This window comes from Oryzias melastigma, linkage group LG24, assembly GCF_002922805.2.
Source record: "Oryzias melastigma strain HK-1 linkage group LG24, ASM292280v2, whole genome shotgun sequence".
Classification (NCBI taxonomy): Eukaryota; Metazoa; Chordata; class Actinopteri; order Beloniformes; family Adrianichthyidae; genus Oryzias; species Oryzias melastigma.
In genome coordinates, this window is record NC_050535.1 from 16,314,806 (window position 1) to 16,338,920 (window position 24,115).

The 24,115-nt window shown below is 37.1% G+C and overlaps 2 protein-coding genes across 4 annotated transcripts in view; one reads left to right on the forward strand and one right to left on the reverse strand.

Moving 5' to 3' along the window:
* Window positions 1-22: 22 nt before the first annotated feature.
* snx9b (sorting nexin 9b) lies at window positions 23-18,546 on the forward strand. 3 transcript variants are annotated; one of them, XM_024291337.2, is made up of 19 exons: window positions 23-560; window positions 2,092-2,178; window positions 4,016-4,090; window positions 6,034-6,138; window positions 8,945-9,004; window positions 9,470-9,632; window positions 10,978-11,110; window positions 11,205-11,292; window positions 11,411-11,536; window positions 11,619-11,736; window positions 11,816-11,946; window positions 13,393-13,496; window positions 13,577-13,680; window positions 13,832-13,909; window positions 13,981-14,057; window positions 15,870-15,959; window positions 17,295-17,409; window positions 17,484-17,575; window positions 17,650-18,546. In XM_024291337.2, exons 1-19 carry the CDS (start codon window positions 549-551, stop codon window positions 17,695-17,697), a joined length of 1,806 nt encoding a protein of 601 aa, XP_024147105.1. In that variant the 5' UTR covers window positions 23-548; the 3' UTR covers window positions 17,698-18,546. The 3 variants fall into 3 exon arrangements, with proteins under 3 accessions (XP_024147105.1, XP_024147106.1, XP_024147107.1); XM_024291338.2 differs by having other exon boundaries at window positions 24-560; window positions 11,208-11,292; XM_024291339.2 differs by lacking the exon at window positions 8,945-9,004 and having other exon boundaries at window positions 24-560.
* A 1,828-nt stretch (window positions 18,547-20,374) lies between these two features.
* The window catches only part of si:ch211-203k16.3 (angiopoietin-related protein 1), a 10,076-nt gene continuing 6,335 nt past the window's right edge, over window positions 20,375-24,115 (reverse strand). The window contains exons 4-9 of the mRNA XM_024291470.2: window positions 23,865-23,984; window positions 23,679-23,793; window positions 23,469-23,606; window positions 23,165-23,381; window positions 22,894-23,089; window positions 20,375-21,545 (exon numbers count right to left, since the gene is read on the reverse strand). Coding sequence (XP_024147238.1) covers window positions 21,399-21,545; window positions 22,894-23,089; window positions 23,165-23,381; window positions 23,469-23,606; window positions 23,679-23,793; window positions 23,865-23,984 — 933 coding nt within the window. The 3' untranslated portion in view covers window positions 20,375-21,398. The remainder of the gene's footprint in view (window positions 21,546-22,893; window positions 23,090-23,164; window positions 23,382-23,468; window positions 23,607-23,678; window positions 23,794-23,864; window positions 23,985-24,115) is intronic.

Below are 24,115 nucleotides of genomic sequence, written 5' to 3' on the forward strand. Positions count from 1 at the left end.
TGATAGGTAGCATAATTTACTCCCACTTGAGGTGCTAATGAGCAAAAAGGTAATGTTTCATATTTCACTTTTGGAGAACAAAGCAAAAAAACAATAAATAAAATCTGTTTTCAAAATACTTTTTCTACGGACATAATGACGCCCCTAATCGTCGTAAACGTTTTGTTTTTAATTATTATTCATATTCCAGTGAACAGACAGGACGTGGGTGAGAGCTGAAGCCGTTTTCCGGTTTTCCTCCAGTCACAGGTCATTCCTTCCTCCGCGCTGTCAGCAGTTGAATACGCCTTTCAAATTTGGTACTCTTTTTAAGTAGTACTGTCATTTCTGTCATTTTTTCCCCACACATACTTTTTTATTTGAAACATTTTTAACGTTTTTATTCACACGTTTAATGTGTGAGTCGGGACGTATTTCCAGCGGGAAGTTCGCTCGTCGTGTTTTCTTCGTCTTTAGCTGAAAAAAAAACAGCGGGGAAGAAATGTCCAGCTGAGGACTCTTGGAAACTACCCGGTCTGTTTTTGGAATGACTGATCCATGCTGTCACTATGGCGTTTAAGGTAGGCCCGCTAACTTTTGTTGGGAACTTTAAGACCTCGTTTTCTGTCTAGTAAGTGTCACAAACGCTTGTTTGTTCTAGCGTTAGGAACACCAGAGGGCTCGTAATGTCAGAAGTTGTAGTTTCGTAGTTTGTCGCTTCACGCGGTTAACTTCGCTTAAAACGGCCACTATTTGAGAAGTGAAGGACAGGGGTCACGGTGGTTGGTGGTACAAGTGTTGGAGTAAAATATAAAGCCACTTTATGGGTTATATGTGGAAAATATTTCTCATTAAAAAGGTATCTTGTGACATTTTACTACCTCCCCACTGCAGGTCATAGCTTCTCCTGTGGCATTCTGGGTAGTGTAGTTATATTGGTGTAGTGGCGGAAAATGGCCCTAACTGTCGCACTTTTGTAAACAACTCTACCAGAATGGATTTAACCATTTTTTAAATACACTGTAATAATGTTTAACTTTCAAAAAATGTTATATGGTGGAATAATATTTTTTTAATTATTATTTTGATCTAAATTATGGTCATAATAATGACTATAAGTATTGTTAGGTTGGAATAATACTTTTTAAAATTATTTTTATGCATTTTTTTCCTAAATAATAGTCATAATAATCTTAAGTGTTCAATTTTGCTTTTATGTGTGTATTTCTTACCTAACAGGTAGAATTATAAGGAGTAAAATAAATGAAACCTGCTGTAAAACCAACATATTTCCCCATTATATCTTTTTTTTTAAATCCAACAACCTCATATAGATACTAAAAAGATGGGATTGTTTTTGTCAACTAAAGTTTTTTAATTTCTTATGAATGCTGTTAGTGTTTCTATAATATATAAACTGTAATTTAAAATCATTACGAATTCTAAAACAACTATTTATATTTATATTATATTTATGAAACTCTAACACTGTTATTTGTGTCAAAACTTTAAAGCCATAGCAGGTAAATGCTTTTTATTCCCATTTTAGGTGTCTAAATTCTCCATTAGACATATTTAAAATGAGAAATAGCAGCTTACCTATTAGTTTTTCTTTTTAATATGAACAAATCTATACACGTGTGTGCATGCAGACATTCTGTAAGGGGAATAAAGTTATTTAAGGATTACTAAATTACATTTTTTTTGTATAGAATGCATGTCTACTTTCTGATGTTTCAGGCTTTATTCTAAAAAAATAACTGAGTCAGCAAATGTTTTAACAGTAACTCTCTTGTCTCTCTCTTTTAGCAGGTAGTATAGTCTTAAAGAATGCATATTTCCTCCGTTTATTTATATATTTATATTGCCTTCTCTTTATCCACACTTACATTTGCACAAGCTGAAAATTTTCTGTTTTTACACCATCTGTGGTTAGATTTTCATTCAGTCGGCTAAACAGAAAAACGAGTCTGTCCTGTTACCCCGTGCCCTTATTTCTCTTTACAACAGTTGGGCGATCACAGAGGTCACTGTTTCTAGTCTTTGATGTATTTGTAAGAAATTTCATCCAGGAACTTCCCAGTCAACCTGATTTCTGCTTTTTAACGGCAGGCACAAGTTTTATACGACTTCACAGCGGAGCCTGGAAACAATGAGCTGACAGTGAAGGAGGGCGAGACAATCACCGTCACAAATCAGGTAAAGTTTAATACCTTAGTGCACATGTGTCAAAGGCAAGGCCTGGGGGTCGGATCCAGCCCTCGGGGTAATTCTATCCGGCCCGTCAGATAATTTTATTTGGTTGTTATTAATAACCCAATCTTATCTTGTGCTAATTTATTATGTATCATTTTGACAGAATATATCTTTATGCAGAGTATAATATTGAAAGTTATTTAAGGTTTAAGTTGATTTATTCTAGAATAATATTCCTCTCTTTTTATTATTTATATTTATGTTATAAAGTTACAGTTTTAAAGTTTTAAAAATTGACCTATCAATTCGCTTTTTGGAATATTTTGGCCTTTACTAAGATTTCTTTAGACTATTTTGGAGTTTAGCTAATATTTCAGCTACATGCTAGCTGTTTTGGCTAATTTAGGCTTTTTCTGGCTATTTTGAAGTAAGGGTAATTTTTCAGTAACATGTTAACTGTTTGGCTAATTTAGTCTTTTTTAATTTTTTTAGGCTATTTTGAAGTTTAGCTATTTTTTTCAGCTACATTCTAACCGTTGTGGCTAACTTTTGCTTTTTTCTGTTTTTTTTGTGGCTATTTTGGAGTCTAGCAAATGTTTTAGCTACATGCTAGCTGTTTTGGCTAATTGAAGCTCTATTTTATTTAATTTTTTTGTTATATTGAAGTAAGACTAATTTTTCAGCTACATGCTAGCTGTTTTGGCTAATTTAAGCTTTATTTTATTTATTTTTTTTGTTATATTGAAGTAAGACTAATTTTTCAGCTACATGCTAACTGTTTTGGCTAATTTTGGCTTTTTTCAGTTTTTTAGGCTATTCTGAAGTTTAGCTATTTTTCGGCTATATGCTAGTTCTGGCTTACCAATTTTTTTTATTTTTTTATTTTTTTTGTACTTTAGGCTTATTTGGCATTTAGCTAATATTTTAGCTGGCTCTCAGCTTCAGTATTTGTAGCTATCAATTTCAGCATTATCAGCTATCAGCACTAGCATCTTCAGCGGCCAAATTCAGCTCATAGCATTCACACTTAGTATTATCACAGTTAATGCTATATATATAGTTCATAATTATGTTAAAAAGTTATGGTTTTAAAAATTAGTTTTAGAGTGTTGCATAAATGTTTATCCTGTTCGGCCCGTGACCTAAAGTGTGTTTTGGATTTTGGCCCGTTGAGCGATTGAGTTTGACACCCCTGATCTACTGTTTTTTTCTGCCTTATACTACCACATATAAGGTGCATGCTTTCAGGGATAGATTTTTACAAGGCATCTAACTTTTTGTACCCCAAAAATAAATCACAATTAAACATTTACACAAACTACACCCTCTAACTGGAAATTGTTGGATATCCCTCCCACAAACTTCAGTGATGTCATTATATGTTTACAAATACTTTCCTTTAGTGAGGTTACTGAAACCAACCAGAACAGAAACTAAACAACACGACTGTCATTCTAGTATGGAACTTGTCTTATAAATGCTGAGAAGAGAGATGGAAACAAAGACTGAGCAAACATGATGTCATCTCTGTCACTTATCAGCAGTTCAAAGACCACTGACGGTTGACCCACATAGTTTACTAATCTGCTTCCATTTACTCACTCACACATGTATCAGGAAAGCCGGATTTTTGCGTCTCTGAAGCAACAAGCCCTCATTGATTATTTCACCATCTCGACTCCAACCATTTATCTGTAACGTTAGAAAGAATAAAAATGAGCTAAATACCAAAAAGTTTTCTTTTCATGTAACTTTCCTCATCTAACTTTCCCAGTTCCCTTCTCGCATGTTCCCGCCTCTGATATTTCAGGAAGTTCATGCTTGTGTTTTCATGTTTCAGAATATTGGAGGCGGCTGGATCGAAGCTCAGAACTCCCGAGGGGAAGTTGGATTGGTGCCTGAGGATTACATTGAGGTGATTCTGACTTTACAGTTAGAGATTCCTGTTTAACAGTCAGTCTTTCTATGGAAATGACTCAATTTGAGGCCCTCTCCTCTCCCAGCTTGTATTTAATATAACTGGTCATCAAACAATGTATTTAAAACAGCTTTATAATCACATTGAAATATTCTGGAATAATATTCCTGCCTTTTTATTATTTATTATTATGTTACGTTACAGTTTTAAAGTTTTAAAAAATTGCCATTCTGCTAGCTTTTTTTTTTTTTAACTATTTTGGCATTTACTGAGATTTTTAGGCTGTTTCTAGCTAATATTTCAGCTACATGCTAGCTGTTCTGGATAATTTAGCCTTTTCTTTTTAAGTTTTTTAGGCTATTTTGGAGTTTGGCTAATATTTACATGCTAGCTGCTTTGACTAATTTAGGCCTTTTTTCAGTTTTTTAAGATAGTTTGAAGTTTAGCTATTTTTTCAGATACATGCCAGCTGTTTTGGTTAATCTAATTTTTTTTTTTTTTTTTTTAGATTAATTTGGCATTTAGCTAATATTTTAGCTATCAGCTTAATTGTTTTCTGCTAATAGCTTCAGCGTTTTTAGCTAGTGTTTTTAGTTTGTTTTGGATTTTGGCTCCTTGTGCGATTTAGTTTGACACCCCTGATCTAAAGCTAATTAATTGACATTAAAATATTTATTAAAATCGTGTTATTTTTGTCCCTGAGTAACTCCTCAAACCTGTCCCACAAATAACCCCCCCTCCATGCTGAATCCTATGGTATTATCCATAATTACATATAAATCAGGAAGTTCTTTCGGACCGTTGGACCTCAGAAGGAGGGAAATCAGTTCCTGTCTTTTATTTTGTAATTCGGAGTTGTCTAAATTCAGTGACTCAACATCCCATCATGAACATAAAATAGAAAACTGTGGAAAAGGTCACGCTGTTTTAACCCCGTGACACTAACATTTTCAGTGTTTGTTGACTTTTGTCTAAAATATTGGAAAAATATCATCTAGTCAGTGTTTTTGTTATTGCAATTCCTCAATGAAACGATGTTTTCATGAAAATGACTGGTGTGCTTTCACCAATTAGTTGTATTTTAGGAATCAAGTAAGAAATATATCTTTTTTATTGTCTATTTTCTGTTTGAACTGATTTAACAAGAATACATGTGATTAATATGATGCTGTTCAGGGAGCTTTCATAGTGTACTAACGGTGTTGAAAAATGAATGTAACCACATAATGAAAGAAATTAATGCCTGAAATGAGAAAATGTTTTTTCTAATAGATAAAAGTAAATAATTAAGTCCAATTCTAGTGGAATAACTCCTTTACAGCTACTACAGAATCATCATTTTGTTCAGGTCAAGGATATTTGCTATCAGAAAAAGAGTCTAAACAATCTTTTAACGTTCCAGGTCTATCAGCACCTCAGTGAGGCTCAGTTTTGTCGTAGTAGAGAAGGACATTCTGCTGCTGTGTCTAACTTGAAAAAAAAAAAACCCTCAACAGGATGTTCCTCCGTCATGGATTTGCTGATCCGAGTTGTTTTGTGTGTTTGACTTCATGACTTCACCCTGTGGAGATGATTCAGCCGTTAAACATCCAGAAAGAGTCTGGTCTAAAGTGGAGCCTGCGATGTTCACAGTTCAGATTCGGTCTCTTTGATCAGAAACAGACGACCAAGTGTCTGTTTTTACACCTCATTCTCACTTTCAGCAAACGGGGGAATTGTTTGGTCACATATCAGCCTGTGCTCAAACTGTGAAAACACATTGGTTTGCTGATAATCATAAATAAAGTGTACAGAGATACATGTTTGTCTGTACTTTTGATCAAAACACACACAAAGACGGCAGCATTCTTCTGTAAAAAGAGAGGATCTGTTGAGCAGATGTTCTGCAGAAATATTAACCGTATTGAATCCCGCTCTTTTCTCTTTTTTTCATCCTGCAGTTCGGTCAAACCGCTGCACCTCCTGCAAACGTAGGGAATCCTGCAGCCCCGGACCTGTCTTTCTTCGATGCATTCGCACCTGCATCAACATCTGCACCAACCCAGGTATCATACTCGAGTATTAAGGGAAGCTTTTAACTTCTGATTGTGCAGTTTACTCGTTTATCAAGGAAGATATGTTTCATAATAACTCGTAAGAGCTGAAATTTACCATCAAAGTGGCATTGAAAAAAAATCTTAATGACTGCAAAAGGTGAACCATGTTAATAAAATAGATATTTCTCAATCATATTTGCAATGGCAGTTTATCAAAGTTATTTTAATTTGATGCTAAGAGTTCAAGCAGACTCTGTCCTGGTTGTGTTGTGTCATCTTTTATGGTGCTGTGCAGTTTCTCATTCAGCAGAAGTGGTCTAGTTCTTCCTGTGTTCTGAGAGGGAAACTCATGATCTTCCATGGAGGGTTGATGTGTCTCCCGACTGATTTATACTGAGCTGCTCTACAGCTTTCACTAAGAAGAACACCAGCGGTTTCTGGGAGACGTAACCCTCAACAAGTGCAGACGCCGCTTTGCCTCTTAAAGTTCACCAGCCGAAAGCCTCCGTGGAGATGTTGGCATGGCGATCAGTGCCGTTCATCCGTCAGGTTTCCACTAATCTCCGGCTGCAATACTATTAAAAAGAGAAAAGCAGAAGTGTGCAGCAAGACTTGTGCGTTTGTGTAAGGGACGGATGAAGAAGTGAGAGCAGCTGCTGCAGAAGATATTCGCAGAAGTTGCATCACATACAAATGCTGCACAAGTGTGAAAATAAGGCTGGAAAAATCTGTTTTTAGTGGAGCAGGAAGTTTCACAGAAGTGAGTGTGCTGCTGGATCAGTAGAAAAGTGAGGCGCAGGTCTTTTTGTGCCGTTCCACATGAGCTCTCCACCTCATTCAGTCGCCATCACTGGCTGTGTCCGAATTCCCACCCTAACCGCCAACCACAAAAACAACTATATAAGGGCTGCCACGATTAGTCTACTAATCGACTGTTAAAATAATCAACAACTAATTTAATAGTTACTTTATATTATATAGAGTCGGAGTGTAGTAAAGTGGAAAGTTATAATGACATTCTGCTAGCTTTTTGGACTACTTTGGCATTTATTAAGGTTTTTTGGGCTATTTTGGAGTTTACCTCATATTTCAGCTACATGCTAGCTATTTTGGCTAATTGAGGCTGTTTTTGTTTTTTTAAGCCTATTTTGAAGTTTAGCTAATGCTTCAGCTGCAAGCTATCTGTTTTGGCTAACAGGCTTTTTTCAGTTTTTTAGGGCTATTTAGCATTTAACTAATGTTTTAGCTGGCTATCAGCTTCAGCGTTTTCAGCCATCAGCTTCAGCGTTTTCAGCCATCAGCTTCAGCGTTTTCAGCCATCAGCTTCAGTGATTTCAGCTATCAACTTCAGCTCTTTTTTAGCTATCAACTTCAGCGTTATCAGCTTCAGTGATTTCAGCTATCAAGTCCAGCGCTTTCAGCTATCAACTTCAGCGTTTTCAGCTATCAGCTTCAGCATTTTTAGCTATTAATTTCAGCGTTTTCAGCTATCAGCTTCAGCATTTTTAGCTGTCAGCTTCAGAGATTTTTAGCTATTAATTTCACCGTTTTCAGCTATCGGCTTCAGCATTTTTAGCTGTCAGCTTCAGTGATTTCTGCTATCAGCTTCAGCATTTTTAGCTATCGACTTCTGTTATTTCAGCTATTAAGTTCCGCGTTTTTAGCTATCAGTTTCAGTGTTTTTAGCTATCAACCTTAGATATTTCAGCTATCAGATTCAGTGATTTCAGCTATCAACTTCAGTAATTTCAGCTATCAACTTCAGTGATTTCAGCTTCAGCGTTTTTCAGCTATCAGCTTCAGTCATTTCAGCTATTAACTTCAGCGTTTTCAGCTATCTGTTTCAGTGATTTGAGCTATCAATTTCAGCATCTTCAGTGGCCAAATTCAGCTTACAGCATTCACACTAGCATTATCACAGGTAATGCTATATCTAGTTTTTATTTAGTTTAAAGCTAATGATGGTTAATATGTTTGTTTTACATCCAGTTTACCAATAACCTGAAGAGTCGACTAATCAGAAAAAATAATCGTCATTCTTTGTGGCAGCACTAAACTTTATAGTGCACTGGATTTTAAAGGACACGACATTTATTTATTGTTCCAATGTGTTCTGATAGTGAAAATGCGGATGGTTTCTTCAAAAACTACATTTAAACATTTTTGTTGTTTGTAATTGTTCGACCGCAATGCATTGTGGTCTATATTTGCTAATCTAGTGAGCATCGATGCACGCTAGTTTTTTTGCAAAGACTTTTAGATTTTGGAATTAGTAGATTCGGACAGCACTAGAAAATGGTGAACACACTATATCGTTTTTTTTTTTTTTTTAAGCTTTATTTATAACTGAGTTACATTACATAAAACTTCAATGGGAACATTACAAATAACAAAAATTACCCAGCATAACATATGACATACATAAAACAACATATAAGAAACTTGGCATAATAGTACTCATGATCATAAAAAAATAAATTATAACTTAACTTTTGTTAGTAATTCTTACTAAGTTCATATTTCTTAACAAGTCATTTCGAGCTATTTTTCTTTTCATTTAGTCGAGTGACTAAAAATAAAAACAGCTCTTTATGAAACGTAATAAAAAATGGTTTGGTCTTCAAAAAAGTATTTCTGTGAATAAAAAACCTTCCTTGGAGTTACATTAAGAACTATATTTATTAGAGATCACCGGCGCACTATATAGTGCGTGGGGGGGAGTTCGGACATAGCTCCTGTAACCCGCCCGCTGCTCATCATTTACCTGCACTGCTGCCGTCGCTTTGTGATGATGTCACCTCTTTTTCCTCAAAAGGTAGAAGCTGGGGGCTCCACTGACACCCCCGCCCCCCCCATTCTTTCACCCCCTGAGGAGGTAACTGCCACTTCAAGGTGGTGGGCTGATCAAACGCATGAACCAAAGGCTTTCCTCCCCCCACTGCACTCGTTTCAGTCAAAAACTGTGTGACCCCCCCACCCTGCTCTTCACATCACCTGCAGACAGCATGATCTACCGTCACAACAATCACCACGATAAGCAGTGATTATTGACAAATCAGCCCGACTGAACATCATTGTTCATTCTACGTTCCTGAATGCTGTAAAACCTCTAATTCTACGTGTAAGCAGCACATGGTGTTAATCATCCACCGAAGGAGCACTTTCTCTGTTGCATGTCTGTCTGCAGCTCAGCAAGCATGTCACTTCACCTAAGCTCCTCAGACCGTGAAGCTGCAGCAGCAGCATCCGTGTGTTAGCATGAGCCTCCTTCCTTATTCTGAAATCCCCCCTCTGCATGTTGCTTTTGTTCATCCTTCAGTCTTCCTTGGATCTCTTTTAGGCCAGCAACGGTAATGATCCGTGGTCGGTGTGGAACGCAGACCCCTCTAGGGGCTCCAACAACAACTGGCCAGCCAATCCTGAGGGCACCCAGACGGGAAGGAACGCCGCTGACCCCTGGGGCTCCGCGTCACACAGCCACCCTCAGGCTTACCAAGGCCCAGGTACAAACTCTGCAGCCTAAAGCTAAAAACATTTTTTAACTTCTGAAGTAAATAAGCCTTTTATACAAAGGAAATAAACTGCAGTAATAAACAATAAAGAAAATCTTTCACTGATATTTTCTAGCATTTATGAAGAACCATAATTTATTTTTTATAATAATGAAACCTAAATACATTTATTGTTATATATCTTAAAAGAGTAACATTTCTTTGTTTTTTCTTTTTGACAAAGACATCTACCCATACCTTATTGATAACACAGGTATCGGTTTGTCGCCTGCTGATGGTTTTGTCGTTTTTGTGGCAATAAATGTTTTTGACTCGGTGACGTCTTGCTGCAAAGTTCACCCTTTTTTTTTTTCTTGTGCATGAGTGTGAACGGGGACATTAACAGTGTGGTACCTGTGTGTTGATTGGTGGAAGTGCATATTAAATAATTTCCATTAACTCTGAAATTGTGCAAACTGGGTTTTGATAATAAATTCTCTTAATGGAAACATTAAGTTTTTTTCAGCTTTAAAAAGTCTTGTTTAAAAGTAAAGAGTTCTTGTCTCATTTTCATATCAAATCTAACAAGTAGCTGAGTAAAAAGCTATATATCCAAAGGTGTAAAGTATTTCCTTCATGTAAAGCCTCATTTGTGTGTCATTTTTTTTTTCAAATTTGCATTAATATTTAAATCTTTGCAACATCCATAACATGTAAATAGAGCATTCAGTCGCCCGTATTTCGATCATTCTGCAGTGTTGTCCCAGTTGATCTTAAACTTTAAAAAAATTCCACTGATGAGTTGAAACAAAAACTCTCATCAATCCCAGTGTCATGGTGCTCACTTCACCAGATCTTCATAAACGGTTAGAACAGTTTTCTTAAAAGACTCCCTCAACTTTTTTACTATTTCAACTCAATCTAAGACAAAAGAAACGCTCTACCAATAATACGAATAAAGTAAAAACTTATGCAGAGATGCAGCTACATCCAGACTGCTGCTCCCATTTCTTTATTGGGGTATTAATGCTTCATAATTTGCATGTGTGGATCCGTCTGGTTATCAGACTTGCATACAAATATTTTTAATAATCGACATGATGTTGCCTGCAGAGCGGCAGATCAGTGTTTTTGGGCCTTTCATAAGAGCTGCTTTAAATGTATCCTTCAGACATTTTTGTTTCTCTTCATACAGAAAATGACAGTGAGTTATAAGGATCTTTAAAGAACAAGTGTTCAACAACAACTTTTTGTGTCTAATGATCAGAAACATTGTTACGCATGTCAGGAATGATCAGTAACACTTTAGTAAATTCTTTACTCCTCCTCGTGATGATTCTAAACATTTCAATCTCAGGGGCAGAAGATGATGAGTGGGACGACGAATGGGACGACATGAAGTCCACCAGCAGTTATTCAGAACCTGGAGAGGGCGGAGCCATTCAGAGGGGAGGAACGCATGCATCTTCAATGAAAATATCCCTCAACAAGTAGGACATCTGGCTTTATTGTTGTTTTTATTATAAAAGTACAGAAAAAAGTTGGAGAAACTAAGCAGAAACTTTGTTCTTTTAAATATTTGAGCAGGTTTCCGGGGTTCACCAAATCTGGTCCAGAACTCTACCTCCTTTGCAAGCAATCTGCTAAAGGCAAAGAGAAAATATCCATTTATGTAAGTTAGAGAACTATTTATAAACATTGTAACACCAATCATTAGGACATGCTTTACATCTCATCCACTGTTCTGACTGTGTGACTCAGAAATCTAAAGTCTTGTGTTTCTTGCTCAGTTAGGAGAAGTCGGTCCCGTCTGGTCTTACCCAGAAGCCCAGCTGGACTGCATTGTAGCGGATCCCAAGAAAGGTTCAAAGATGTACGGTCTCAAGAGCTACATCGAGTACCAAATAACACCCAATGTAAGAGAAGCCTAAGATGGGGAACTGATATTTTTAAAAAACACTTTTAAGCAACGTTTGAATCCCTGACTTTGGTTCCCAGACCACAAACCGGCCGGTCAATCACAGATACAAGCACTTCGATTGGCTCTATGAGAGGCTCCTGGATAAATTCGGCTCTGCCATCCCCATCCCTTCTTTACCAGACAAGCAAGTAACAGGTGAGCTGCTGGATTTTACTCCCCAAAAACCACCGTCAGTTTCTCTGCTTTTGATGTGAAAACTTGTCATGAATTTCAGGCCGTTTTGAGGAAGAGTTCATTAAGATGCGAATGGAGCGGTTGCAGGGCTGGATGACCAGGATGTGCAGACACCCCGTTATATCCAACAGTGAAGTGTTTCAGCTCTTCCTGTCCTACAAAGATGAGAAGGTATGATGAGGCAGACCCGTTTAAAAAGCTCACAAAAACTGTACCAAATTAATCTGAATAATAAGCTATTTTTAAGTGAGTCATTACAAAAATGTGTTAAAAATAATTTTAAAACCACTTAATCTGGACTAAATGATGCCAAAATATCCCTGACTAATTGTGTAATTGCTTAGTAAGCAATCACAATAGTGATTCTCCTGCTCCTTTCCATACGTTTTCTAGCATGTAAAAACTTTTAACAATCTTGGTATCAAAATGTTCAGCTCGTTCAGGACATTACTGCTTGTACTTTTGGTGTTGATAAACTTTGTAGTTTTTGAAATATTGAGCAAAATATCAACCATATAGGAGGTGCATGAGAAAGTCAAAGTTTTAAGTAGATTAGCAACAAATCTTTAAATATATTCATGGGCTTTTAATCTTTTGCTGTAATTAATAAAAAATGGAGTGTAGCTATTTTTTTAGCTACAGGCTAACATTTTTGACTAATTTAGTTTACTGAAAGATTCTAGGCCATTATGGAGTTGAGCTAGTACTTAAGTAACGTGCTAGCTTGTTTGGCTAATTTGGCATCTACTGATGTTTTTTTTTGCTAATTTGGAGTTTAGCTAATATTTTAGCAAAACGGTAATGTTTTTGGCTATTTTTTTTATCTACTGATGCTTTTAAGGCCAATTTAGAGTTTAGCTTATTTAGCGACAGGCTAACGTTTCTGTCTAATTTAATTTACTGAGAAATTTTGGCTATTTTGGAGTTTAGCTAGTTTCTAAGCAATGTGCTAGCTTTTTTTGGCTAATTTAGCATCTATTGATGTTTTATTAAGCTAATTTTGAGTTTAGTTAATATTTTGGCAAAAGACCAACATTTTTTGGCTAATTTATTATCTACTGAGGTTTTTATAGGATAATATCGAGTTTATCTTCTTATTTAGCAACAGACTAACATTTTTGACTAATTTAGTTTACTGAGGAATTTTAAGCTATTTTGGGTTTAGCTACTATTTAAGCAATGTGCCAGCTTTTTTGGTTAATTTTGCATCTACTAAGGTTTTTTGGGCTAATTTGAAGTTTAGCTCATATTTAAGCAACACACTAAATATTTTTGCAGAATTGGCTTTTATTATGGACTTTTAAGCAATTTTACTTCAGATTTTTTTTTTAAATTTAGGTCAACTTTGGCGCTCTTACATATTTCTTTAATTTGATTTCCAGTCTTTTAGAAAATTTAACATTTTAAAAATAGTTTTTTTCAACAAATCGCTTTAGCAGTAAAAGTTTTCACCAAAAAGCTTCATCAACTTCAACGACTTCTTTCAGCAAAAAGTATTCACACTAGCATTATCGGTGGTAATGCAACTTCTCAAGTGATAAAACAATGATAGACATTTGAAGTCATCAGTAAGCAAAGCATTGATTAGTGCTCAGTGAAATGATGTGTTTGGCACAGGACTGGAAGATGGGGAAGAGAAAAGCAGAAAAGGATGAGACGGTTGGAGTGATGGTCTTCACCACAATAGAGGCCGAAGCTCCAGACCTGGATCTTGTAGAGGTGTAAGTCATGTTGCTCCTCGACTCCTTAAAAGGTGACGAAGCTGCACTGATGTTTACGAGACGCCGATTTGCTCTGACAGGGAGCAGAAGTGCGAGCAGTTCAGCAGGTTCACCAAAGCCATGGATGATGGCGTGAAGGAGATCCTCACAGTGGGAAACGAGCACTGGAAGCGATGTACAGGACGTACGTGCACAACGCTCTGAAACTTTAATACATGTTTACACACATCCCACTTCTTCACTTTGTGCTGTAATTACTATTTTGGCTGGTATTGTCCTCAATATTGTGTCAACTTGGACAGTTCCTTCTCATATTTGTCTCCTTAATAATTCAGCTCTGCCAAAAGAGTACCAGAGAATCGGAAAAGCCTTCCAGAACCTCTCCTCCGTCTTCACCAGCAGCGGGTACCAAGGTACGGCCCGCCAATGAGGAAACGCTTCAAACTGACACGTTCATGGAAAGAGCTTTTTTTTTCTGCTGCAGGTGAGGCAACTCTGACTGATGCCATGACGGCAGCAGGAAAGACGTATGAGGAAATCGCTCAGATCGTGGCAGAGCAGGTGAGCTCCGAAGCTTTTGAACGTTTTCCTACTAAATTGGATATAAGATTCAGTTTGGGCTGTCGGTAACATTGACGTAGTTTAGTTTTCGTCAGTGTTGTAAAAGCTGCTAATGTAGAATTGTGTAAAATGTTGTTTTTTTTTTTGAGTGAATGTGACATCATCTATAAAAAATGCCTCACTTTAGGTTCAAACGAAATTAAGTCAATTCAGGCGACATTTATTCACAATATGGACGCCGCCATGTTGGAGCCAGATTTCATCACTAAGCAATGGTTGCTCCAAGGCGGTCTGAGTCAACGTTTCTATGACAACTATGTAACCAATCAGGAGTGTGTAAAAGGGAGTTTGATGACATTTGTAAAACGTTTTGAACTGTCGATGTGAGGAACACATGCTTTCATTGAGGCATCTGATTGGTCAGTTTATAACTTGAATAACTTACAATTAAAAAAAGAAAAAAATAGATTTATGAAGAACATGTTCAAAAAATGTACCAGTGCAAGAATGATTATACTGACAAAGACTCACTAATAGCCGTTTTTTTTTTCTCCGTCTGTGGGATTTTGGGGGGAGGAGTCACTCAGTCCAGTTCTCACATACAGTCAGTGGGTTGCACACATGCCTGCTACATATTTAGAAGTGTAAACGTTGGGGCTCATAAGTGAATAATCATTTACACTGTAACCACATTTCCATCTTTTCTTTGTACGTTTTGTGGTGTTAGCATGTCATTGCTAATATGTTAGCGTGATGCTAGCAGGATTTCTGTATTCTTGTCAACAGTCTGACTAGCACTCCTCTGAGTTCATTGAAATGTAAAGATACATTTTCTTTTTTTTTTTTTTACAAACTACATACATTTAAATTTATAGACAAATGTGTACTAGAGTGTGAAACCTTTGAGTAATTTCAGTAGAAGAATAGAAAGAATGCTGAGAGGGTGCCCTCCTGCTCCTCCATTTTATGGCCACGATCAAAAATCCTCTTTGTCATTCGTCAACTTTGTTCTATATATAAAAAAGGATGTGATTTTTAATTTTTTTTTCTTGAGGGATTGTACAGGATGTGATCTGACATCTGAAGGTCTTCCCACATTTTTTTTTTATAGATTACAGTGTAATCTGTCAGCAAAAAGCATCTTCCTGATCACATTTATGTCACACTTTTGTTCATCTAATGACCTCTTGAACCCAGATTTTGCTTTAATAAAGTAAAAAAGCTTTATAAAATATATAAGAAAGGCTTCCTTTGTGGTAGAAACGGTCCTGAATCGTGCTCACACAGTTCATGTCTTAATGCTTAGCCCACCATCAAAGGTGACGGTGAACCTTCATAAGTTTTGATTCTCTCAGAGCCTGATGTTTGTAATATTGACAATCATCGTCATCTTTGGTTTCTCAGCAGCTTTCAGAGGGATGGTTCATCTGGTAAGCTCGTGCTGCTCTTTGTCATCAGTCCTCATACATCTAACGGCTGCAATTTAGTGGAAGAAGCAGTTTATTGTTGGAGATTCGGGTTCAACTAAAATACCTAAACATCTTTCTCAAATACTTGGGCTTTTTGAAAAAGCTAAATAGTTTTTTTTTATTCTTGTACTATTGACTTATCGTCCAAAAATTTATCTGAATCCATTCTTCTCACAGTGACAGGTCACTCTCTATGTGTCTCGACTTATCAGGTCGATTGTGTTGTTTCCTGTTTTGAAGTTAAATTGAGCATTTCAGTTCGTACTTTTACTTCCTTGCAGGAGATTGTGGTTTTCCTTTTCATCATTTTTGTCTTGTTTATGTTTGCTTGCTTCACTTGTAGCCCAAAAAGGATCTGCACTTCCTGATGGAGACCAACAATGAGTATAAGGGTCTTCTCGGATGCTTTCCAGATACTATCGGAGTCCATAAGGTAGATCTTGCTCTGTGTTATTGCAACAACATTGCAAAACTGAGATGATTTTATGACACCTTGTGTTTAAATATAGCTACGAAGAAGTTGACAAAACTCTCACTTGTCTTGCAATGATGGGTTATAGAATTAGGTTTTATAAATGGCTTCACAAGAGACTGAAACGACCAGTAACCGGCTGCATCTGTGGTTACCAGGAAGATCTAAACTCTCCCTCCCATGAAAATCCTGTTTCAGCTCAGCTCCAAAGCCACGCCCCCTCAGAAGAGGCTTCAGATCAACATGAAAATTGTTTTTTTTAAGGCATTTAGGTTGTGGGATTTAAAACAGTACTGGGAACGTTTTTTTTTTTTAAATAAAAAACATTGTCTTATTGAAGAGATCTGCAACCTGAGATCTTTTACCCCTGCATTGTGTCTCTTTGGCTTTAAGAAAACTGCTAACAATTTTAATAAATATTAAATTAGTTGAGTTTACTCCATTCTAATATATGCTGCACCCAAGCATCTATTGTTGTCACAATGAAAGAAAATGTGAAGTTTTATTTGGTTTTCTTTAATTTTTTATTCAAAATCTGCTGCAGGAGGAGGATCTAATGTGACACAGAGTGTATTTTATTTTGAAAGGAACTCGTATTTGCTGCTGTCAAAAATAAAGATGTTAAAGTGTTATTTATAAAAAAAATTCACACTTTTTTATTTTAATTTCAAGACTACATTTTCCAAATTAATAGCTAAATGGCCACATAAAAAATAAAGTGTATTTTCTAAAAGATCCAGTAGGATTTGGAGGCTCTCGCTGGGTTCTGGTTTGTCAGAAACTGGACCAAATGGATGTTTTGGGGTTAAAGGTTGCAGACCCCTGTGAGAGGAGGACTTTAAGACTCAAAAAAAAATATAAACATTAGAAGGTTAACCTGAATCTCTTGGATTAAATGTCAAAGTTGTGTTTATTTGTCTTGTACTCCTCAATAACTCTCTGTAGATTCAATTTAAAATGAGAGTTTTGTTGTGATTTTCACAAATTTAGAGTTGGATCTAACATCAGTCTAAGAGGTAAAAAAAAATTAACATAAACTAAGAAAATGTGACTGTGATTATTAAACTGTAATTCATTGTGATACTTAATGTGGCTCAAGTCCTTGTTTCTGTTGGTATTTTGTATCATATCTGGCCGCAGTGACGCAAATGTTCAACAGAAATGTATTTGTAGACCTAAAACCACTCGAGAAAAAAAAAAAAAACTTCAGGAAGAGGAAATGCTGAGGCTTTGTTTGCACTTTAGCAAGTGAACTCTGTAAGACGCTCGTTCACTTTGACTCTATTCGTTCTGCAGGCAGCCATCGACAAAGTGAAAGAGGCTGATAAGCTGGTGAACACCAATAAAATCACCGCTCAGGACAAAGTAACCATGGCTAAACGGGCCAGCACCATGTCTTACGCTCTACAAGGTACCCAGCTGTCTCCGCCTGAGCTCACACCCTGAGGTGGGTCGTCTCTGACTTTCTCTGCATTTGTGTCGCAGCGGAGATGAACCACTTCCACAGCAACCGCATCTACGACTACAACAGGGTGATGCAGCAGTATCTGGAGGAGCAAGTCAAGTTCTACGAGACGGTAGAGTCTTCTTGGAGAAGTTCTCCGTTTGTGCTTTAAAAACGCTTAAATCAACTCCTTCTCTGAACCCCCAGATTGCTGCAAAGCTGAGGCATGCACACAGCCAGTTCACCACCATGTGAGGCGCACTACAACACAGGAAGTTCAAGCAAGTCCGTCATCTGCAAGATTTCTGCATGGATTGCATTCTTTACTCCTCCCCCTCTTTAATTTAAACTCCCAGCTCCTCGGGCCGGGTTGCAGGAAATGACACGTGAATTTCTCTGTCCAACTTGTAAAAGTGGACGTTTACACCCTATGAAGTGAACAGTAAAACATGACTTTCTTTTATCTGGTGACGTTTTGCTGTTTTATTTACGAGAGGAGGGACGTTAGTTAGTAACTTCACTCAAAAAACCAAAGCCGTCCCTTTGCAGTGGAGCTTCGATGCCCATAGGAAGCCTTAACTGTATAAAAAGCTTTACTGTACGTTTCTTTGAGCTGCTTCCGTCCCGACAGGAGCAGAGGCGCCTTTCTCTGACTGAACAAAGTCCGTGCGTTTGCTCCGCATGTCCACTGCTGGCAGTGCCTCTCCCCCTTCAGCCTCGCACTTCCTCAAAGGCCGACAGGAAGCTCCACCTTTTTCCTGCCCCAACCACATGTCCTGCTCTTCAGAAAAAACCCACGTTTCAAATTCAGCATTTAGGTGACGGATAAGAAAATACTGTAATGGTGTTGGTGAATCCGATTTTCAGAATAAAATCCCCCAAAATGCATTTGTTTTATTTTTTTGAGCAGATTATTCTGAAAACTCGTATATTTTGTCACCAAGTTTCCAATCAATCTAATCCTGTTCACTTGTTCTGCGCTTTTCACAGACGTGCTTCTTATCAACAAGATATTTTATGTATAGAAGTATTTGCTATGGGAGGGTGTCACTGACAGAAAAGATAATTTTGTTTGATTTATTAAACAATGATTTGTATTCACAGGACTGTCGTTTGTTTTCATTTTGGTGTGAAGCAGCGACTCCTGAGAACTGAGGCCTTCATTGACCGGCGCGGGGCTGGTAGATGTGGCTGGGAATGAAAATGAGCCCAGATCCTCGTTTTAAAGTGCGTTCTGTGCAGGCCTGCAGTCAGAAGTGAAAGGGCCCATTTACCACACTCTGCCGCCGTCAGACGCAGCTGGATGTGCTGCACACAGACTGGGGAATTTGATCAAACTGAAAGACCCAACATTCCCCAGCTTATCTTCACACACGTGGTGTGTGGTTTCTGCTTCACTGTAGCTGAAAGGTTTCGGCTCAAAAATTCACACATCTGCTACATTTTATAAAAATGCCAAGCTACTTGTGGCTCTTTTACCTCTCCAAATCAAATACAAATAATTTTAAATATTAGAGATGCACCACAAACTAAAAAAGAAACAGTTTTACTCATTTCTGACATTAAGTTGAACTGTATTTGCTGCATTGAGATGATCTTATATGACACAGGAAGTCTTTTATTTTGAAAAGAAGTCATAGGAACCTTTGTCAAAAGTTATGATCCATTTCATATTTTGAAAAATGTATCATTTTTTATTTATGTTTTATAATGCTATAAAAAAGAAGATTTATATATATCATAAAAGGAACAATAACATATATCTTTAAAGGGTGAGTTTAAGACTTTATGGCTCCTGTTGGGTCGTGGTCAGTGAAAAATCAACCTAAACAGCTCTTACCCTGCCTTAACCAATAGTTAACATCTTATTTAGCATTCATTTAGCATTTATGTAATAAATTAAACAAACTTTACCAAACAAAAATATATACTTATCATATTTTCCAGAGTATGTGTCGCAAGAGCTAAAAATGTCTAATCAATAAGAAGAAAACCATATATATCGTATATATCTCGCTCCAGAGTATAAGTCGCACTTTTGGGAAAATCCAAACAAATCTGCCAAACCCACTTTAACTAAAAAAATGAATAAATAAATAAAAACAAGAATACTAATATTTTTATGTGTATAAGAAAAATATCAAAGTTTAATAGGAAAACACTCACGTTCTCTTCCATGTTTGTTTTGGACGACACTTCTTCTGCTGCTGTCAGTAGTAAATACTTAGATGAAGTGCCCTCTAGTGGTTGTTAGAGTAAACAACAGCTAAATAACAACTGGTGTTTACTGAGAAAATAACATAAATGAGCCTATTTATGCCTAAAAAACACACATAAGTTGCTCCTGAGTATAAGTCGCACCCTTGGCTAAACTATGAAGAAAAACTGCGACTTACACTCCAAAAAATACAGTATACATAAAGTTTTTTTTTTTTATGCAGTTGGAACACAATATGTACATTTTACAAAAGAATATTGAAATATAGACAGTTTCGAGGTTAGATTTTGTTTCAAATGTTCCTATAAAAATGATTTTTCTAAGTGTAAGCCAAATGTTTTAAGTTGTTTTTTCAAATGAAGATTGGATCACTTAATAGAAAAATAGAAAACACAAGCTGCTTATAAGCCAATCAGCACGCTGCCTTCATCTGTCCAATCAGATTGCATAAAATCCTCCTGTTCTGTTTGAAAGTATTTCAAAGCTGAACCAAATGTGTGTCATGCAAACATGTGTGTTTAAATATCCTGTTATGACAGAAATAATCATAAAAAACTCTCAATTCTTTCTCTTTGCAACAACTTATTCCAAACTGCACTAAATTCTAGAAACAGTTTGAATAAATTCCATTTATGAAATGTGTTTATATATATATATATATGTAGATTCACAAAAAAATTAAAAATTTCAGGCTCTTTTTTTTTTTATCCGTTTATTGCACCGTAAGTTTATGTCAAGTGAATACAATCTTAAAACAACAAAACCTTTTCTGACACTTTTCTAAGACAAATTAGACTTTTAATGACGAGCATAAATAAATAAATGGGGTTTCACTGTTTGGTCTATTTCGTAACATTTTTTTAGGCAGAAAACACTTCACATTTATGGGTTTTTATATTAATGATAAAAGTTTTGGCAACATTAAAAACTAAAATAACTGGTGTTTCTGAGAAAATAACATTAATAGCGTTATTATGTTCAAATATTGATCTGTTGTCTACCTGTTGTCAAGATTGGAAGAATGGAGTCCATCTACTAAACGTCATGACACTACCGCCACCGTGTCCAAAAGTTAAGGATCAATGTTAAACGTTTGTTTGAACCCATTTTCCATCTTTTTTTGCAGCCTTGGGTCCTCCAAATAACTTTCAAGTTTTACATTTTTACAATTTCAAGCAGTTTATTGGATCTAAAAGAGGCACTGATTGATTCCAAAATGTTTGCTTTATTGTTTTTATTTTTATTTTCGCTCATTAGTTTGAATTTGTTTACATTTATAATACAAATATTTCAAAAACACCATTAAAAATGTACAACTTGGCTAAAAAAGTAACACAAACGGGAAAAAACACATTTTCAGTGTTGTAAAAGAGAACTTCAAGTGCTCTGTCTTTAGCAATCATACCTTCAAGTTAAATTTATGAGTGAATAATATTTAAACCGAACTGACAAGGAGTGATAAACAAACATGTGATTGTCAGGTGAGGAGCCTTTTCCTTATAGTGTACTAAAATTCAGCCACTGCAAAAAAAAAAAAAAAACCCTGAAATTTCTACTAAGTTATAAAAAGTAGAGTAAGTACAAAATTAAGATTTTTTTTCGTCAAAAAAGTCTTAATACAAAGTGTATGTCTTGAAAAGTTATAGGACCAAGTTTATCCAGTCAATGGCAAGAAGAAAGCTCCACGCTGCTGCACAGTTTTACCCCTGATGCTGCGACAGATGCACCCCGGCTGTCGTCAGGGCGACAGGCGTGTTTGGAAGCTGCGTGGTCGAATCATCATACTGACTTTGCGCAGAGAGTAATAATCAGAGTCTTTCCAGGAATACCAAACGATGCCGTCAGGACCAAGCGGGCCCCGGCCCTTTGGAGTGTAATGACCCCCCTGGAGGATAAACGAGATGGAGAAAGGAAGTTTAAAAAAAGAAGAGTACTTTTAAAGAAAAATTCCAATGAAAATCGAGTTTTTGGTGTTTTCAACATGTTATTGTGGCATTTAATCTGTGAATTAGGAGTGGATGATAAAATGGTTTTTGAAAAGACTCTTAAATCTCTGATGCATTCACTTGGAGACAAATAGATCCATGAACGTCTTCATTTTCCTGGAATCTGGCTGCTGGACAGCTCCAATATTTTTGTTGCACAGTTGCTGTTAGCTTGGGGGTAAACTAGCAGGAGAGTGTAAACAAAAAGCTCTCACCTATGGGGACGGGAAGTGGGGTGGGGTTTCCCTGCGCCAATAATCCTGCCCACAAGTCAGAGGTGAACTTTTCACGAACTCTTGTTGCTCTCCTGAAATATGTCCTAAAAAATTATTTTTTGGGGAGGGGTTAAAAGTGGTATAATTATACTTAAAAGACTACTGGAAGTGTTTTACATTAGAACAAAGCATGATCGGAATGGGGGTTTGTCCGGGTAGTTATATCCAGCCCTCCAGAGCATTTTTTTTATTGTTATTGATGGCTCTATGTTATCTTGCGCTAAGTTTTAACTTGAATAATTTTGACAAAATATATTTTTAAGTAGAGTAAATTATTGAAAGTCATTTGATTTTTAAGTTGATGTATTCTGGAATAATAATTCTGCCTTTTTGTTATTCAAAATTATGTTCAAACATTACAATTTTAAAGTTTTAAAAATTGAAATTCTGCTAGCTTTTTGGACTATTTTGATATTTACTACATTTCTTTTTTTTGGTCCATTTTGGAGTTTAGCTAATATTTCAGCTACATGCTAGCTGTCTTGGCTAATTTAGGTTTTTTTCTGTTTTTAGGCTGTTTTTGAGTTTAGCTAATATTTCAGATACATACTAGCTATTTTAGCTCATTTATGCTTTTTTCATTTTTTTAAGTCCATTTTGGAGTTTAGGTAATATTTCAGCTACATACTAGCTGTTTTGGCTAATTTAGACTTTTTTAAATTTTTTTAGGGTATTATGAAGTTTTCTTTTTTTTTTGGCTAATTTGGCATTTAACAAGTATTTTCTCTGGCTATCAGCTTCAGCCTTTTTAGCTATCAATGTCAGCCAAATTCAGCTTACAGCATCCACACTAGCATTATCACATGTAGAGCTATATATCTAGTTCATAATTATGTTAAAAAGTTACGGTTTTAAAGTTTTAAAAATTTAGTCTTAGTGAGTTCAATAAATGTTTCTCCTGTTCAGCCCGTGACCTAAAGTGTGTTTTGGATTCTGGCCCCTCATGTGATTGAGTTTGACACCCCTGCCATACCCTGTAATAGACTCCATTTAGGTTGGTGTAGAAGCACTGGTTGTACCACCATCCCCCATGTGAGATCTCAGCGCAGATGTTTCCACTGTCTGGTGTGCTGAAGCTCTGCTTGTCATGGTACCAGCTGAAGGAGTCCTGCACTGTGCCACTGAAGCCAGACACATGAAGACGGTACTGGTGCTCCTCATCCTCCACCCTGCACAGGCGCAAAGATGGTGAAGTTCTGTAGAAGTTCTGCAGGAACGTCTAATTACAGAGTTTCCGTGAGAACCTGAAGCTCTGGTAGAGGGCGTATTTGTGCTGGATGTTCCAGTCCTCCAGGTCGATGCGGAGGCTGTACTCTCCCTGGGCGGTCAGTTCATGGATGTGGTTGTTGCCCAGCCAGAACTCAGAGTGCAGGTCACCAAATCCATCCCTGTAATCCCTCCAGTTACGGTTAAAGCTCACCGAGCCATCAACTCGGCGCTGGATCACCGTCCAACCTCCACCTGTGGGAAGGACATGACACACTATTGATAGCACAGATTGTTTTTCAAAAACTGGGGACTCCCATGAATTCTTTTAGTCCACCTCACCTTCCGTGTCCATGTCACAGTAGACGTCCACAGGCATGCCCGACGAAGATGGAACCACAGTGTAGAGACCCGATCTCCTCACCCCGCTGAAGTAGATGGAGGCACAGTCAGTGGGACAGTCTCCCACATGCTGGATCTCTGAGGGAACAGCAGAAAACACTCAGATGGACTGACACATTTGGCGCCCTCTGCTGACACGCGAGTCCACACCTGGGTGCAGAGCATCTTGGGTATTCAGGAGAGGATTTGGGCGGACGATGTTGATGGAGCATCCGGGGTTTCTTCTTAGCTTATCCAGAACAAGGGTTAGGTTGTGGAGTTGGTTCTAGACGGGTTAAAAACCAGTTACAAGAGTTCCAAACTATCTCAGATCCCATCTGTGAAGTGAGTGGCCACCTGCAGGTCCAGGATGAGGGTCCCCTGCAGGTGCAGCAGGGAGGTGGCCTCTGCGTACCGCACCTCCAAATCATGGAGACGCTGCTCCAGAGAGATGTTCAGATGGAAGCGCTCTTCACTCTGACAAAATGAGAATATAAACATATTTTATTAAGAAAACTTGAATCGGAAAATATTTCTTATAACATCTAATGCATTGCAAAAAAAAACTCTGGTAGAGAATTTTTAATTCAAGTTCAAATAGGAAAATG

What these genes read in the sequence shown, in the direction of transcription:
- snx9b (XM_024291337.2), top strand. An exon ending in AAGAGAAAATATCCATTTAT is followed by an intron (nt 11,293 to 11,410) that starts GTAAGTTAGAGA and finishes TTTCTTGCTCAG; the next exon opens with TTAGGAGAAGTCGGTCCCGT. An exon ending in AGTACCAAATAACACCCAAT is followed by an intron (nt 11,537 to 11,618) that starts GTAAGAGAAGCC and finishes TTTGGTTCCCAG; the next exon opens with ACCACAAACCGGCCGGTCAA.